The 13,296-nt window shown below is 48.9% G+C and overlaps 2 protein-coding genes across 2 annotated transcripts in view; both read right to left on the reverse strand.

The window, feature by feature from the left end:
* Positions 1-1,912: 1,912 nt before the first annotated feature.
* SUPT4H1 (SPT4 homolog, DSIF elongation factor subunit) lies at positions 1,913-8,408 on the reverse strand. Its single transcript, XM_032429225.1, has 5 exons — positions 8,246-8,408; positions 7,591-7,697; positions 3,138-3,193; positions 2,797-2,850; positions 1,913-2,345 (listed from the first exon to the last, which is right to left on the reverse strand). The coding sequence occupies exons 1-5, from the start codon at positions 8,312-8,314 to the stop codon at positions 2,278-2,280; spliced, it is 354 nt and encodes a 117-aa protein (XP_032285116.1). The 5' UTR covers positions 8,315-8,408; the 3' UTR covers positions 1,913-2,277.
* Positions 8,409-11,185: 2,777 nt separating this feature from the next.
* The window catches only part of RNF43 (ring finger protein 43), a 60,657-nt gene continuing 58,546 nt past the window's right edge, over positions 11,186-13,296 (reverse strand). The window contains exon 9 of the mRNA XM_032429017.1: positions 11,186-11,333. Within this exon, the coding sequence (XP_032284908.1) occupies positions 11,290-11,333 (44 nt within the window). The 3' untranslated portion in view covers positions 11,186-11,289. The remainder of the gene's footprint in view (positions 11,334-13,296) is intronic.

Consider the following 13,296-nt stretch of genomic DNA (forward strand, 5'->3'; position numbering starts at 1 on the left):
GAGCCAGCAGCCCCTCTTCCAGTCTCTTCGGGCTCCCCGCACCGGGTGGACTCCAGCACCTTACGGCCTGTGTGGGCTGCCGAGCGGCACCATAGCAGCTTCCAGGACCAGAAAAAGCAAGAAGGCGAACCGAGAAGCAGCTTCCAGGCCGAGCCCACTTGGCACCGAGTCTGTGAAATCCGGGGCCGCCGACTGGGCACCCCTCCCCCACAACCAGCGGGCCCGTGTCTTTCGCTTCCTGCGAGGCTAACAGTTAGGGCTCAGCTCGGCGCGGCGCCGACGCAGCCTGAGTGTGGTTACTTGTGCACAGCTCCTCTTGCCTCCCCTCCCCACAACTGTTTCCATTCTCACCGAGCAGCCACGTCCGGGTCAGACACGCAGGACAGCAGCTGGGGATTTCCAAGGGACTTTTTGAGAAAAGCCAGTGAAAGTGGGGTGTTGGCTGCCTGGCCTAGGCACTCTTGCCGAAACCCACTTCTTCCCTCCAGAACGTAAGGCTGGCCTGCTGGGGCTACTTCCCGAGGATCCTTTCAGATTGAAATTGAACAGAAACCACCACCCCTTGAGCTCTTTCAGTTTGCTGGGCTGAGGAAAGCCTTTAAAAACTCAGCTGAAACTGGGGCTGATGGACCATTCCCTCAGAGCTTGAAGGTTCTGGTTTGAGGAGGATCCGTGAGTGACATGAGCATCCTGGGCCACTCCCTGCTTCCTTCCCATGGGCCTATGAGCGTACAAGGACAGGGCTGGGAGGGGGTCACGGGAGAATCAGCACCTCTCCCTCCTTCCCACACACTCCAGGCCACAGGTAACAAGGGACACTGACTCACTAGCAACACCAGGTGGCAAAGAGACACAAAGCCCTAGTGTACACCTCTGCTAACGAGTCAAGAGCTCATTCTGCAGTGCTGATTCTGGGCATTTCTCCCACTGTTTGGTTAACTGTGCACATACTGTAAAGAATAGCTAATAAAGGGGCGCCTGGGTGGCTCAGTCGTTAACCGTCTGCCTTCGGCTCAGGTCATGATCCCAGGGTTCTGGGATCGAGCCCCGCATCGGGCTCCCTGCTTGACGGGAAGCCTGCTTCTCCCTCTCCCACTCCCCCTGCTTGTGTTCCCTCTCTCACTGTCTCTCTGTCAAATAGATAAATAAAATCTTTAAAAAAAAAAAAAAGAATAGCTAATAAAAAGAGTAAATGAATTTTACTTTTCATAAAACCTAAGTTCTAGAATTTTCACACTGCTTTGTTTTTATAATCAATACTAAAGTAAACAGGCAGTGTTATCATTGTTTTACAGATGGAGAACAAGAAACCTAGAAAATCAATATGGGGATATTAATAGGATCCTTTGTGGAGATTTAAGTAAGAAAGAATTTCTGGTAAATTTTTCATTCTAAAACAACTCACCTTGACCAATAACCTGATATCAAAACCCCCTACTAGGCCAGAGGGGGAAAGGAGTTTATGCCCTACAAAGGCATAAACTAACCGGATGATGGCCCAGCAGCCACCTGAGGGTCTCCAGTTAGAGGAAATGCAGCAGAATGTGTGTAGGTGGGTGAGCGAGGGTCATGGATACCACTGACTGGCCTAAGATAGAGGAAGAGCGGTAAAAAGAAGAAAAAAAGGGAGAGGGGGAAGAGTATTAAATATGGTCAACAGGCAAAGAATACTGAGAAGCCTCAGGCTTTCTTTCAAAAGATACTTGCTGTGCCAGGTCTAGAGCAAGTCTGCAACCCCCAGACACCGGGACTACCAGCTTGATGGGGCTGCCTAGACTCAGGACAGCAGACCTTCCAACAAGACCCAAGGAAGCACACTGGAAAGGCTGCAACCCCAGAAGGCTGAAAGATGGGTAACGGGGAGCAGGAGGGCCTCTACTGCTCCGGGAAAGTGCTTACAGGGTTAAGTGAGTTCTTCCTGTGTCCAGGTAGAAAGGAGGCAAGGCATCTGTCATGGGCTTAAGAACTTTCCTAGGGGTTCACGTTTATTTGGCATTTGACCCAGAGTCCTACCCATGGGCAAGGGCACAGACTGGGTCTCCTACCCCCCATTCAATTCAGTCTCTGTTAATCCACCAGCCCAAACCCCCCACCCCCAGCCCCAGCAGCAATCCAAAGGTAAAATGGCTCAGAGACACGCTGTGGTCTCTCAACAGTCCGCTGAGTCTCAGAGTTGGAGGGTGGGGAGTATCTGAAGTTCTGTCCATTTAGTTCCGTAACAAAAAATAAGCAGATGCAGGAGGTGGGGAGGAAAGACAATGGCAGCCACGCATCTTGCTAGGTCTTTATAGCTGTGTCTCTGGATTTGTAGGCCACTCCTCGACTTTTCAGCTCTCGCACGATTCCTGCAGCAGGAAAAGAAAGCTCTGTAAGGGAGGAAGATCCCAGAAGTTAAGAAAGGTCCCTCTACTACCACTTTGGTGGGGGACGGGAAAGGGAGGAAGGAAGGAAGCTGTTCCTAAGCAAACAGTGAGTTCCTACACAGCTCATCAATAGTCCTGCTTGGGTGGCTGGTTACCACTGAAGATCCAGGCACGTGTCTGGTAATGACTTGGTAAGAATGAGAAGGAAAAGACTACGCATAGTAGTCGCTAAAACCAAGGGTTCTGTGGTCAAAATGCCTGGGTTCAAATTCTAGCTCCTCACTTACTAGCAGGATGACCTTAGGCAAGGTATTTAACCTCTCTGTGCCTCAGTTCCCTGAGAGCGGTGAGGACCGGCGTGCAGTCCCACAGAGGACTTCCAGAGAGCTTGGTGCGGTAAGTGAAGACTGGCCACTACTATGATGATGATTACCTTGGGGAAGGCGACCAGTGACTGACACTGCATACACACCCGGCTTGAAGTTACCTACGAGAGAAGAAGAGAGATGGCAGTGAGAGTGTGTTAAGTGTAAAGACCAAATGGAGGTGGTTTAAGCTAAAAATGAAAGGAATGCTGCAACTCCAAGACAAGAACAATCACTTCTTTGGCTCCGGTATCAAACGACAGGGCACAGGACACTTTCCTCATGTTTCCTACAACCCCATCTGTTTCACTCTGTGGTCACTTACCCTCTGATCTAAGACGCCCCCACTAGACCCGAGGGGCAGCAACAACACAACTCGGCCAGGACAAAGAGAAAGGGAGATACTTACTGACTCGCTGCCACTTGGAGACCCAGCTGTCCTCTGGACTCATCATCGCAATGATTCTGGGAAGGGAAAAGAAACAGAGAGTCAGCCTGAGCCTCCCCTACTAGAGAAGAGAGAGATGGAGGAAAATGCCCACTTTACTCTGCTTTCAGCCAGCAAGATAGTTCTGGGAGAGGAAACACAGGAAAAAGCCAAGGATTGAGTTCTACTAGAAAGCAGGGGAAATGGACTACTAATGCTGAGAAGGGGCTGACCCAAAGTTAGTCCCGACAAAGGTTCTCTGCCCGCCAAGCACAGGTCAGTCACCATTCCCAAAGAACTAGCTCATCTGGCTCAAAAAACATCCTTAGCCCAGATTCTCTGGCAAACAGGACAGCTTTAAAAGTAGATGGCCAGGGCGCCTGGGTGGCTCAGTCGGTTAAGCGGCTGCCTTCGGCTCAGGTCATGATCCCAGGGTCCTGGGATTGAGTCCCGCATCGGGCTCCCTGCTCTGCGGGGAGCCTGCTTCTCCCTCTCCCTCTGCCTACTTGTGTTCTCTCTCTATCTCTCTGTCAAATAAATAAATAAAATCTTTAAAAAATAAATAAATAAATAAATAAATAAATAAATAAATAAAAAATAAAAGTAGATGGCCAGGGGCACCTCGGTGGCTCAGATGGTTAAGCATCTGCCTTCGGCTCAGGTCATGATCCCAGGGTCCTGGGATCGAGCCCCACATCAGGCTCCTGGCTCAGCAGGGAGCCTGCTTCTCCTTCTCCCTCTGCCTCTCTCCCTGCTCATGCTCTCTCTCTGTATCTCTGTGTCTCAAATGAATAAATAAAATCTTTAAAAAAAAAAAAAAAGTAGATGGCCAGTGTTACTAATTACAAGCAACACGACCACTAGGGGGCTGGGCCCTGGTGCAAAGGGGGAGGAGGAGGGTGAAGGAAAACCATGGGTCCTCCTACCAGAAGTCAGTCAGACTTGGCCAAGGCCTGCCTCTGATGAGTGTATAGCCTAACGCACGCATGGAGACCTCTCTCAGAATTTTGCGGAATGAAACTCAAATACTGAGCTAATACATGCCAAACACCTGGCACAGAGTAAATGCTAGCTACATAAGCATTAGCTGTCCTTACTTGTATCTTAATAGTTCTTCCCAGGAGAGCTCTGATCCCAGGGCACGGGCAACAGAAAGGCCCCGTGAGGGCTAGAAGGCTGCCACTCGAGCTTGACAGGTCAACGTCAGGAACTTTCAGAAGCGACAGAGGTCATTTCTGTCATTCATTCAATCAAATGCTTGCCTGCCTGCCGTGACAGGTCTGTCCCAGACACCGACTTCTGTCAATAACCACTCCCTCTTCTCCTGGCAACAACCTGGGATTCTTACTTGGGGAGCCTCCCTCCCCATCCAAATCCTACATTCTCAGCCATCTGCTGGGAGTGGAACTGCCCCACCCTCCCCAGTGGTTAAGTAGGGGAACCCCTGCCCTGGCCTGGCAGACTGACCGGGGGCAGGTACACACACAGGCTGTTGTCTGGACCAACAGTATGGTCTTCTGTTCTTCACAAGCAATCTTTCTAGCCTTATAGTGCCTGTCACCCAACCTTATGATTTAACCTCCACAGAATCCCTACCATCCTCCAGATATAGCCTGGTCTTCCCACCCCATGACTCTACTCAAGTCATTTCCTTGTTTAGAATCCTTTTTCTAAAATGCTCTCTCACCTCAACCTCCTCAAAAATCCTGTACTTCTTTCTTTCAGAGCCTGATTCACATGGTATCTCCTCTGCTTCTAGCTGAGTTCATCTGGCCCTCCTCTGGTCTCCTTTAGCCCTTGATATACCCATTCTCCAAAATCTAATATCCACCAGAATACACAAATAACTCTTAGAACTCAACAACAGAAAGTCAAATAACCTACTTCGAAAGTGGGCAAAGAATTTGAACAGACATTTTTCTGAAGATACACAAATGGTCAATAAGCACATAAAAAGATGCTTAACATCACTAATCATTAGGGAAAGGTGATCAAAACCAAAACAATACCACTTCATGTCCAATAGGGTAGCTACTATCAAAACCAAAACAAAACATAAAACAAAAAATAACAAGCGCTGGCAGGGGTGTGGAGAAACTGGAACCCCTGCATACTGCTGGTGGGAACAGAAAACAGTGCTGCCACTACGAAAAACAGTATGGCAGTTCCCCTAAATATTAAACAGAATGACTCAGCAATTCCACTTCTGGATATATACCCTAAAGAAGTGAAAGCAGGGACTTGATCAAATATTGGAAAACCTGTGTTCATAGCAGCATTATTCCTAACAGCCAAAAGATAGAAGCAACCTAAGAGTCTATCGACAGGTGAGTGGATAAATGATTATTCAGCTTAAAAGAAAAATTTGGATGCATGTGACAATATGGATAAACCTTAAAGACACGATGGTAAATTAAACGAGCCAGGCACAAAAGGACAAATATTGTTTGAGTCCACTTATATGAAGCACTTATAGTACACTTCAAATTCATACAGCAAGAGGGGCCCCTGGGTGCCAGGTGGCTCAGTCAGTTAAGCATCTGCCTTTGGCTCAGGTCGTGATCCCAGGGTCCTAGGATCCAGCCCCATGTTGGGCTCCCTCCTCAGCTTCTCCCTCTGCCACTCCCGCTGCTTGTGCTCTCTCGCTCTCTGTCAAATAAATAAATAAAATCTTAAACAAAACAAAACAAAAAACACAAGAAATTCATACAGAAAGAAAGTAGAATGGTAGCTGCCAGGGGCAGTGGGGAGGGGAAAATAAGATGAAGAGAGTTCTGGAGATGGATGGTAGTGATGGCTGCACAATGTGAATATACTAAATACCACTGAATTCTACACTTAAAAATGGCAAATTTTCAGGGGCGCCTGAGTGGCTCAGTCAGTTAAGCGTCTGCCTTCGGCTAAGGTCATGATCCCAGGGTCCTGGGATCGAGCCCCATGTCAGGCTCCCTGCTCAGTGGAGAGTGTGCTTCTCCCTCTCCCTCCGCCCTGCTTGTGCTCTCTCTGTCTCTCAAATAAATAAAATTTTTTTAAAAAGTTAATTTTCTGTCACACATATTTTGCCACAATTTTTTTTAAAACTCTAATATGCAAAACTTTACACTGTGTCTCTTACTAGTAAGTACATCACTGTGTAACTCTTGACATCCCTGACAGCAGCCAACACAGTCGTTTACCATAGATGGGAGTCCCTTTATTCATTTGTTAGCAATTTTGTTACAGTGCTAACAAATCAACAAAGGTACTGGAGTATCTGACTGTGCACATGCATGTGTAGGAAGTAAGGTTCCTTGGCAACATCTTTTTTGCCCAATCCTTCATTCTTCCTTAAAGGAAGTCAAAGAAGGAATGGATGTAGGTGGCCTCACCTTGAAGGAAGTTTACTAAGTACTGGGTTTGAGCCCAGTTTGTGTGTAAATCTTTTTTAAAAAAGATTTATTTATTTGAGAGAGAGAAAGAGCGTGCAGGGGGAGGGGGAGAGGGAGAGAATCTCAATCAGACTTCCTGCTGAGCGTGGAGCCCAACGTGGGGCTCAATCTCACTACCCTGAGATCATAACCTGAACTGAAATCAAGAATTGGACACTTAACTGACTAAGCCACTCAGGCACCCCTGTGTGTAAACCCTTAACTGGCCTAGAGGCCAAAAGACACAGTATATCCTTAACCCCCAAAGAATACTACCCTCTGGCTCCTACGTTGGGGGAAAAAAACTGAGACCTGGTCACTTATGTTACTCTCATTTCTCCTTCTCCCCATTGGACAATCTCACCAAGGGAAAACTTTTCTTATGGGGTCTCTTAGACATATCTAACAGCATCAGCTTTCAGGTAATAATTTACCATTACTGTACCTTACCTTACCTTCACTTTCAGAAAGGATCTTCATGCATTTAACAAACATTTCTTAGCCCTCTGCCACCTTCCAGGCCCTGTGCCAAACCAGTGTGCACAAGATAAACACAGTCCCTACCATTAATGAGCTGACAGTCTAATGAAGAACTGTCCAGCAGAAATAAAATAAAAACCACACAAGTCATTTAAAATTTTCTAGTAGCCACGTTTATGAGTAAAGACAAAAGGATGAGATTAATTTCAATAACATATTCATTTAACCCAGTATACCCAAAGAATTATCATCTAGGTATATAATTAATATTAAAAAAATTAAAATATTTTACGTTCTTTTTCCTGTTCTAAATCTTGTCAATCTAGTGTATATTTTACAGTTAGAGCATAACTCAGTTTGGACTAGCCACATTTCAAGTGCTCAATGCCAGACATGGCCAGTGGCTACTGTACTGGGCAGCACCAGGACTAGTGTGTCTCAAAAGAACTGAGAACAACCAGGATCATGGTCTGCCTCACATTTACTAGGTGGGGTGGGGTGGGGTGGGAGTAACGGGAAAGTGAATGAAGGAATCTAAAGGGGCTTACCCGTCAAAGGAAGAGCTGGTGCAGTCATATACCATCTCCCGGTTACCCTTCATCTGAAGGTATGCATCACAATTGTCACAACCATCATATTCAAACTGGTCTATAGTCTGGGGGGGGGGAAGGGGGGTAGGGGTGAGTGTAAACAAGGCCAAAAGAATAACTAGCTCTCTCCATATTTCTACCTGGTCAAGTAGAAGGCTCCCTATGCTGGCTCTGTCTCATCAGGTTCCCCACGCACCACTCCCACAGCTCCATTCCTAAAGTTCCACCCACCCTCACAGTCCTCCTTCTTGTTCCTAACTGCGTTTTACCTAGTCCTCTCCCTAGTCTCCTCAGGGCCAGGCATCCTCTCCGACTACTCCCCCTCAGCTGCAGATCCCCACCCTCATCTGACTCCCAGTGGCCTTCGGCTTCAACAGAAGTTCGCTGAACGTCTGTTAAGGATCAGACCTGTGCTAGCTGAGGATTCAAAGGCATGTAAAGACTGCCTGCGCTCCTACAGACTTAAACAATGGCCCCCAGCAGCTTCCGACACCCCTCGCCAAACCCGGGGTCCTGGACTTTAATTTTCTCTTCGCTATCCCCCAGCCCCGTTCCACCTTTTCCCCCACCTGGATTCCCCCATCGCCCCTACAACCAGCTCCCCGAAGGACACCTTGACCAGCGAACACAGCAAACAAGCCCGCAGATGCCGCAGATCCTTCGGCACCGTCTCCAGGGCCATCCTCTCCGACAAAAGAACAGCAAAAGACTGGGCCACGGATTCCTCAGCCGCAGGAAGTAAACAGCGAATTACCCAGAATGCCTTCCACTTCCGGTGCCTAGGACTTCCTCTTCCGGTGTGGGAAGCCACAGGGCCCAGCCCTCCCTTCCCCCCCCCCCCCCACCCGCCTAAGGAGATGGTTTCTCCCGCCTGGAGGCGGGGCCGGCCGGGAGTCACCTGGGCCGGCGCGCGCACCCGCCACCTGGGCCGGCGCGAGGGCGAGGCCGTGGCGGCCGTTGGGCCTGTGGGCAGGGCCCGTGGGGGAGGGGCGGCGCGGCTGGCGCCTGCGCGAGAACGCGCCGCGGCCGGAGCCGGAAGCCCGGCGGGGCGGGCCGTTTGATGTAGGCCGCTGGCAACCGGCCGCCGGTCCTCTTAGGAGGATCCCAGATGCCAGCCGAGATTCTTTTTTGTCTTGCCGTTTTAAAAGCGCAGGGCCAGAGAGTCCACTGTCTCCCTCTGGGTTATCTCTGCCGAGAGGGAAAGAAATCAGGGACAGCCCCTTTGTTCCTGAGAGCGGGATAGGGTTTCCATCTGCCGTCCGCCGGAATGCGGGCTTGTGGGCCGGTGGCGCGTAACAGGCGTATTGGATTATTTTTTAAAACTCTTTACGTACTTTCCTTGTTCCAGCTGATTAATATTTAGGCTTTGTGCAGCGTTTAGCGTTTAGACAGTGCCTTTACTTGAGAACATCTGTAGGGCATAGGAGAGTGTGTCTTTTTTTTTTTTTTCATTTCACCTTATAGAAAGCTAGATGCTTCTTTGCTCTGTGGTTTAAAACTGGGCAACGGACAATGACCACCCCTACGAAACCTTTCGTGGAGAAGCAGAAGGGAAAATGTGCTTTGTGAGGATGAGAGCAAAGACTGCCCCAGGCTCTGTGGAATTCATACCAACTTAGCACCAGCTCTTGCCTCACAGTAGTCCCACGAGTAGGCAGAGCACGGTCATTGGTGTTTATCAGAATTGGAGCTCTGGGATATAAATAGATAGTTTCAGGCCCTGCTGTTCTATCCTCCCAACCGGGCCTCCCAACTGAAACAGAGCTTCTTCAAGGGGGGCCTGCTTCTTGTGCCCATGCCATGCTGTGTTCACATGGGCTCTGTGACGGGTTAGAGTGTTCTCCAGCACTGGATACTTTCCACCTCCAAACATGCTTTCACTCTTATCTCAGGGGAGCCCTGCAACAACTCTGTGAAGTAGGCCTATTTTATGGGTGGAAAAAGTGAGGCATAGAGTATTTACCAAAGGTCACAAAGTCACCGAAGCATCACAAATAAGAGTGTGAAGTAAAAGGTAGAATAATAATACAGATAATGACTGGACCACAGAATCCAGTCATGCTTTCGCCCTTCCCTGATCTCACTAAACCATGCTTTTAGGGGCTTAAAAACCAATTCTTGTTGCCTAGCCCACCACTCTGTCCTATCCTTTCATAAATCAGAGCCTAACTTCTGATATCGGAAATAACTTACTTCTGTCAAATGTAGAAGATGAAGCTGTTACCCTGAGTGACCGTCATGACAGAACAAAACCACGAGACCAGACCTCATTTATGGATAAATATATTAGCAAATAAATACATTTCTCAACATAGTGCCTGATTCAAGCGTCTTTCTGTCTGGTTCAGATATAAATACCCATGTGGGTGCCTAGGTGCTAGTTCCCCACTGACTTTGAGGGAAGAAGTTTCCCAGGTAGGGTCCTGTGCCCACTTAGCTCCCACATTCACATTCCAAATGGGATAATGCCTGAGGAGCCAGCAATAGTCCAGCTGCCCTGGGGTGAATGTTACCCTCAGGAGGCTCCTCAGCCCTTGCCCACTCGGGTACCAGCTACCTGGGCCAGATGTCCTGCATGCACAACCTCTTGCATGCACACCTTCCTGGGTGTCCCTGGCTTGTATGGCTTATCATGGGAAGCTGGGCCTTGGAGCCATCTAAACCCAAATGTCCCACTTTGCTTTTCCTGTGTTTTCCCCTGTTCCTCATCCCTGCTCTGAGAGAAAACTCCCAGAGAAGAATTCGTTGTTGTCCTTGTTCAGCTGTAATTCTGTCTTTTCTACCTTCATTCCATCCTCCCTCTTCTAGATGCAGTCCAGCAGAAATCCTCTTCTTTCCACCTACTTTAGGACTTTGAGATAGGTAATCTCCAGGAAAGAATTATTCCCTCCCCACTATCCCCACCCCCAGCCCCCAGAGGAACTGGGGCTGCTGGAGTGACGAGGGAGTTTGAAAGTCGGAGGCTTCATCCCAGGTTCTTCAGGGCGCAGTACCACTTTAGGGACAGAACTCCACACCCTGGCTTCCCAGAGCCTCCCCTCTGACTTAATATAGTGGATCTGACAATTAAGGACAAGAAGGGAAAAACATTCTCCCTTATGCACCAGGGCAGGTGCTGCCTGGAGAAGCTGCAGAGCCTCCCTTTTTAGGGCTCAGGGCTCACCTATGTTCCTGAGCCTTTTGCAAAGAAGGGAAATGATAAAAGCTGGGGTTGCTGCTGATGCGGCAGCTTTACCGAGGAGTCAAAGCTGGTGTGCAGGACTCACCCGAGAAAGGAGGTAAGAAGGACCCATTGGCGGGTATGCACATGAGACTTGGGATGAGGAAGGCCTGCTGGGCCTGGGGAAAGGAGCAGCACCTTTATAACACCTGTCTACCCATATCTAGCTTCCTGTTCTCTTTAAGGGAGCCAGCTGGTTGCCTGGCTGGACACAGACTTGCCGCCCTGCAGATGCATTCTGCACACAAGGTCCAGAGCTGGGAGCAGGGAACACCTGCCACCCACCATCACCACTCCTCTTCTGGAGGTTCCAGGGAGTCTGGCAAAAAAGAGGGCTGTTTTCTGAGGTCCTTTCTTCTCTCAGGAGCAGGACTCTGTGCCAGGTAGGGCCCGAGTCATCCGAAGCACGCTCTTGGTTGGAGCTAGGTCTGAGCATCTCACACAGCCTGTTCACACAGCTCCTCAATCTCCTCCTCTGAGCCTGCATTTAGAGAGAGGGGAGGAAAGAGGTCACTGAGGGTCAGGCCAGCCGCCTTCCTGTCCCACCTGCAAGACAGTATGGCTGGGAGAGAACCACAGAGAGGGAGGAGCAGGGAATGTGTCTAGAAGGGGCAATTAGACTGAAAGCTGGGAGGGGCCCCAGTTGGGATACAGGGGAGAGAAAAACAAAAAAGCTAAAGAAAGAGAAACATATATAGCAACCAGTGTGTTACAAATACTTACTATTCGCTCATTAACCCAATAAATACTTATTAAGCACTTGTGAATCTGGCCTGTTACCATGTGCCGAATAGAAAAATAAGCAGGGACCTGATTATCTTGTAGGAGAGAAGGTGTGCATGCAAAGGGAAATTATGCAGTGGGACAGGACTGGATCATAAGACCTTTCCTGGAAAGGGGACAGATCATGTTCAAGTGGAGCAATCAGGAAGGGCTGCCTGAAAGCGAAGATAAATGAGCTGGTCCTGCAGAAATAGATAAGAACTGGATTTATGGGAATAGGAAGGCAGCAGAATAGTCTGGGTTATAGGGACTGCAAGAAGTGTTTACTAGGTTTGGCTAAAGCATGGGGCAGGGGAAGGGAAGGGGAAGAGTGAAAAATAAAGTGGGGGGTGCCTGGGTGGCTCAGTCGTTAAGCGTCTGCCTTCGGCTGAGGTCATGATCCCAGGGTCCTGGGATCGAGTCCCACATCGGGCTCCCTGCTCGGCAAGAAGCCTGCTTCTCCCTCTCCCATTCCCCCTGCTTGTGTTCCTGCTCTCGCTGTCTCTCTGTCAAACAAATAAATAAAATCTTTTAAAAAAAAAGAAAAAGAAAGTGGGGAAGGAAGATGGGGGCTAGTTGGTGCTAGAGCCTTGAAGGCCAAACCAGGCTCAGTTTTTCTTTACTGCAGAGAAAACAGAACATGTGGAAATTTCTGGACAGCTTATTTGAGGAAGATGAGCCTGGCAGCAGCAGGCAAGCAGGGTCACTGTATGTGCAGGGCCCCCCCTTCATGGCCCTGTAAGAGGGGAGGGAAGAGCTAGGAGGCTCCTGCCTTGATCTTTAGGCTGCATCTAAGACGTGGGCAGGGGCCATCAGTTCTGAAGGAGAAGGTACAAAAGCTCTCAGGGACAGAGTTAACAGAACCTGGCACCGACTGGATTTGAGGAGCAGGGAAGAGGGAGGCGTCGAAACCAGTTCTAAGTACGGGAGAGGTGGTGGTCTGGCTCCAGCAGCCCTGAAAGCACACACGTGACAGGGTCCGAATGGATCGTCAAACACATGGCCAAAGCTTGCTTTGCATGGCTCCGTGGAAGCCATGATTTTCTCTACTGTAACTGTGTACATGCCTCTGACCCCACCGACCTGGATCTCCTGGTTGACAAGTTCCACGTCCTCAGAGCCTAGCCTGGAACCTACCCCATAGCAAGCATCTAATGCAGGAAGAAAAAAGGAGGGAAGGAGTGAATGAATGAGTGATAACAGCTCTAGGTCTTGACTGTAGGGTTCCTAGACTGTGAGGTCTTATATTTCAGGACCTTTGGGTTCCCTTTTGGAGTGCCTAGTGATAGCTGTAGGCAAAGAGCTTTGTCATCCACACCATGGGAGACGATGGGAAAAATGGGGAGGGGTGCTCTGGAGGAGGAAGAGGAGCATTTGAACAAAGAAACACCCAGTTAAAATTGAGGGTTTACATTACCACAACTGGTTGTAATACAATTATCAGGGATGCACTGAGGCCCCAGGAAAATGAGGTTGGTCTTATTAACGGTGCTTAGATGGAAAGCCTTAGTTGTTCTTTTACCCCAGAGGGAGAGGAGAAACCCTAAGGACCCACAGGGATGCTGGGAACCACCCGTGATCTTTTTTCTTTTCTTTTTCATTTTTTCTTTTTCTTTCTTTCTTTCTTTCTTTCTTTCTTTCTTTCTTTCTTTCTTTCTTTCTTTTTCTTTCTTTCTTTCTTT

Source organism: Phoca vitulina, unplaced genomic scaffold, assembly GCF_004348235.1.
Source record: "Phoca vitulina isolate PV1807 unplaced genomic scaffold, GSC_HSeal_1.0 scaffold40, whole genome shotgun sequence".
Classification (NCBI taxonomy): Eukaryota; Metazoa; Chordata; class Mammalia; order Carnivora; family Phocidae; genus Phoca; species Phoca vitulina.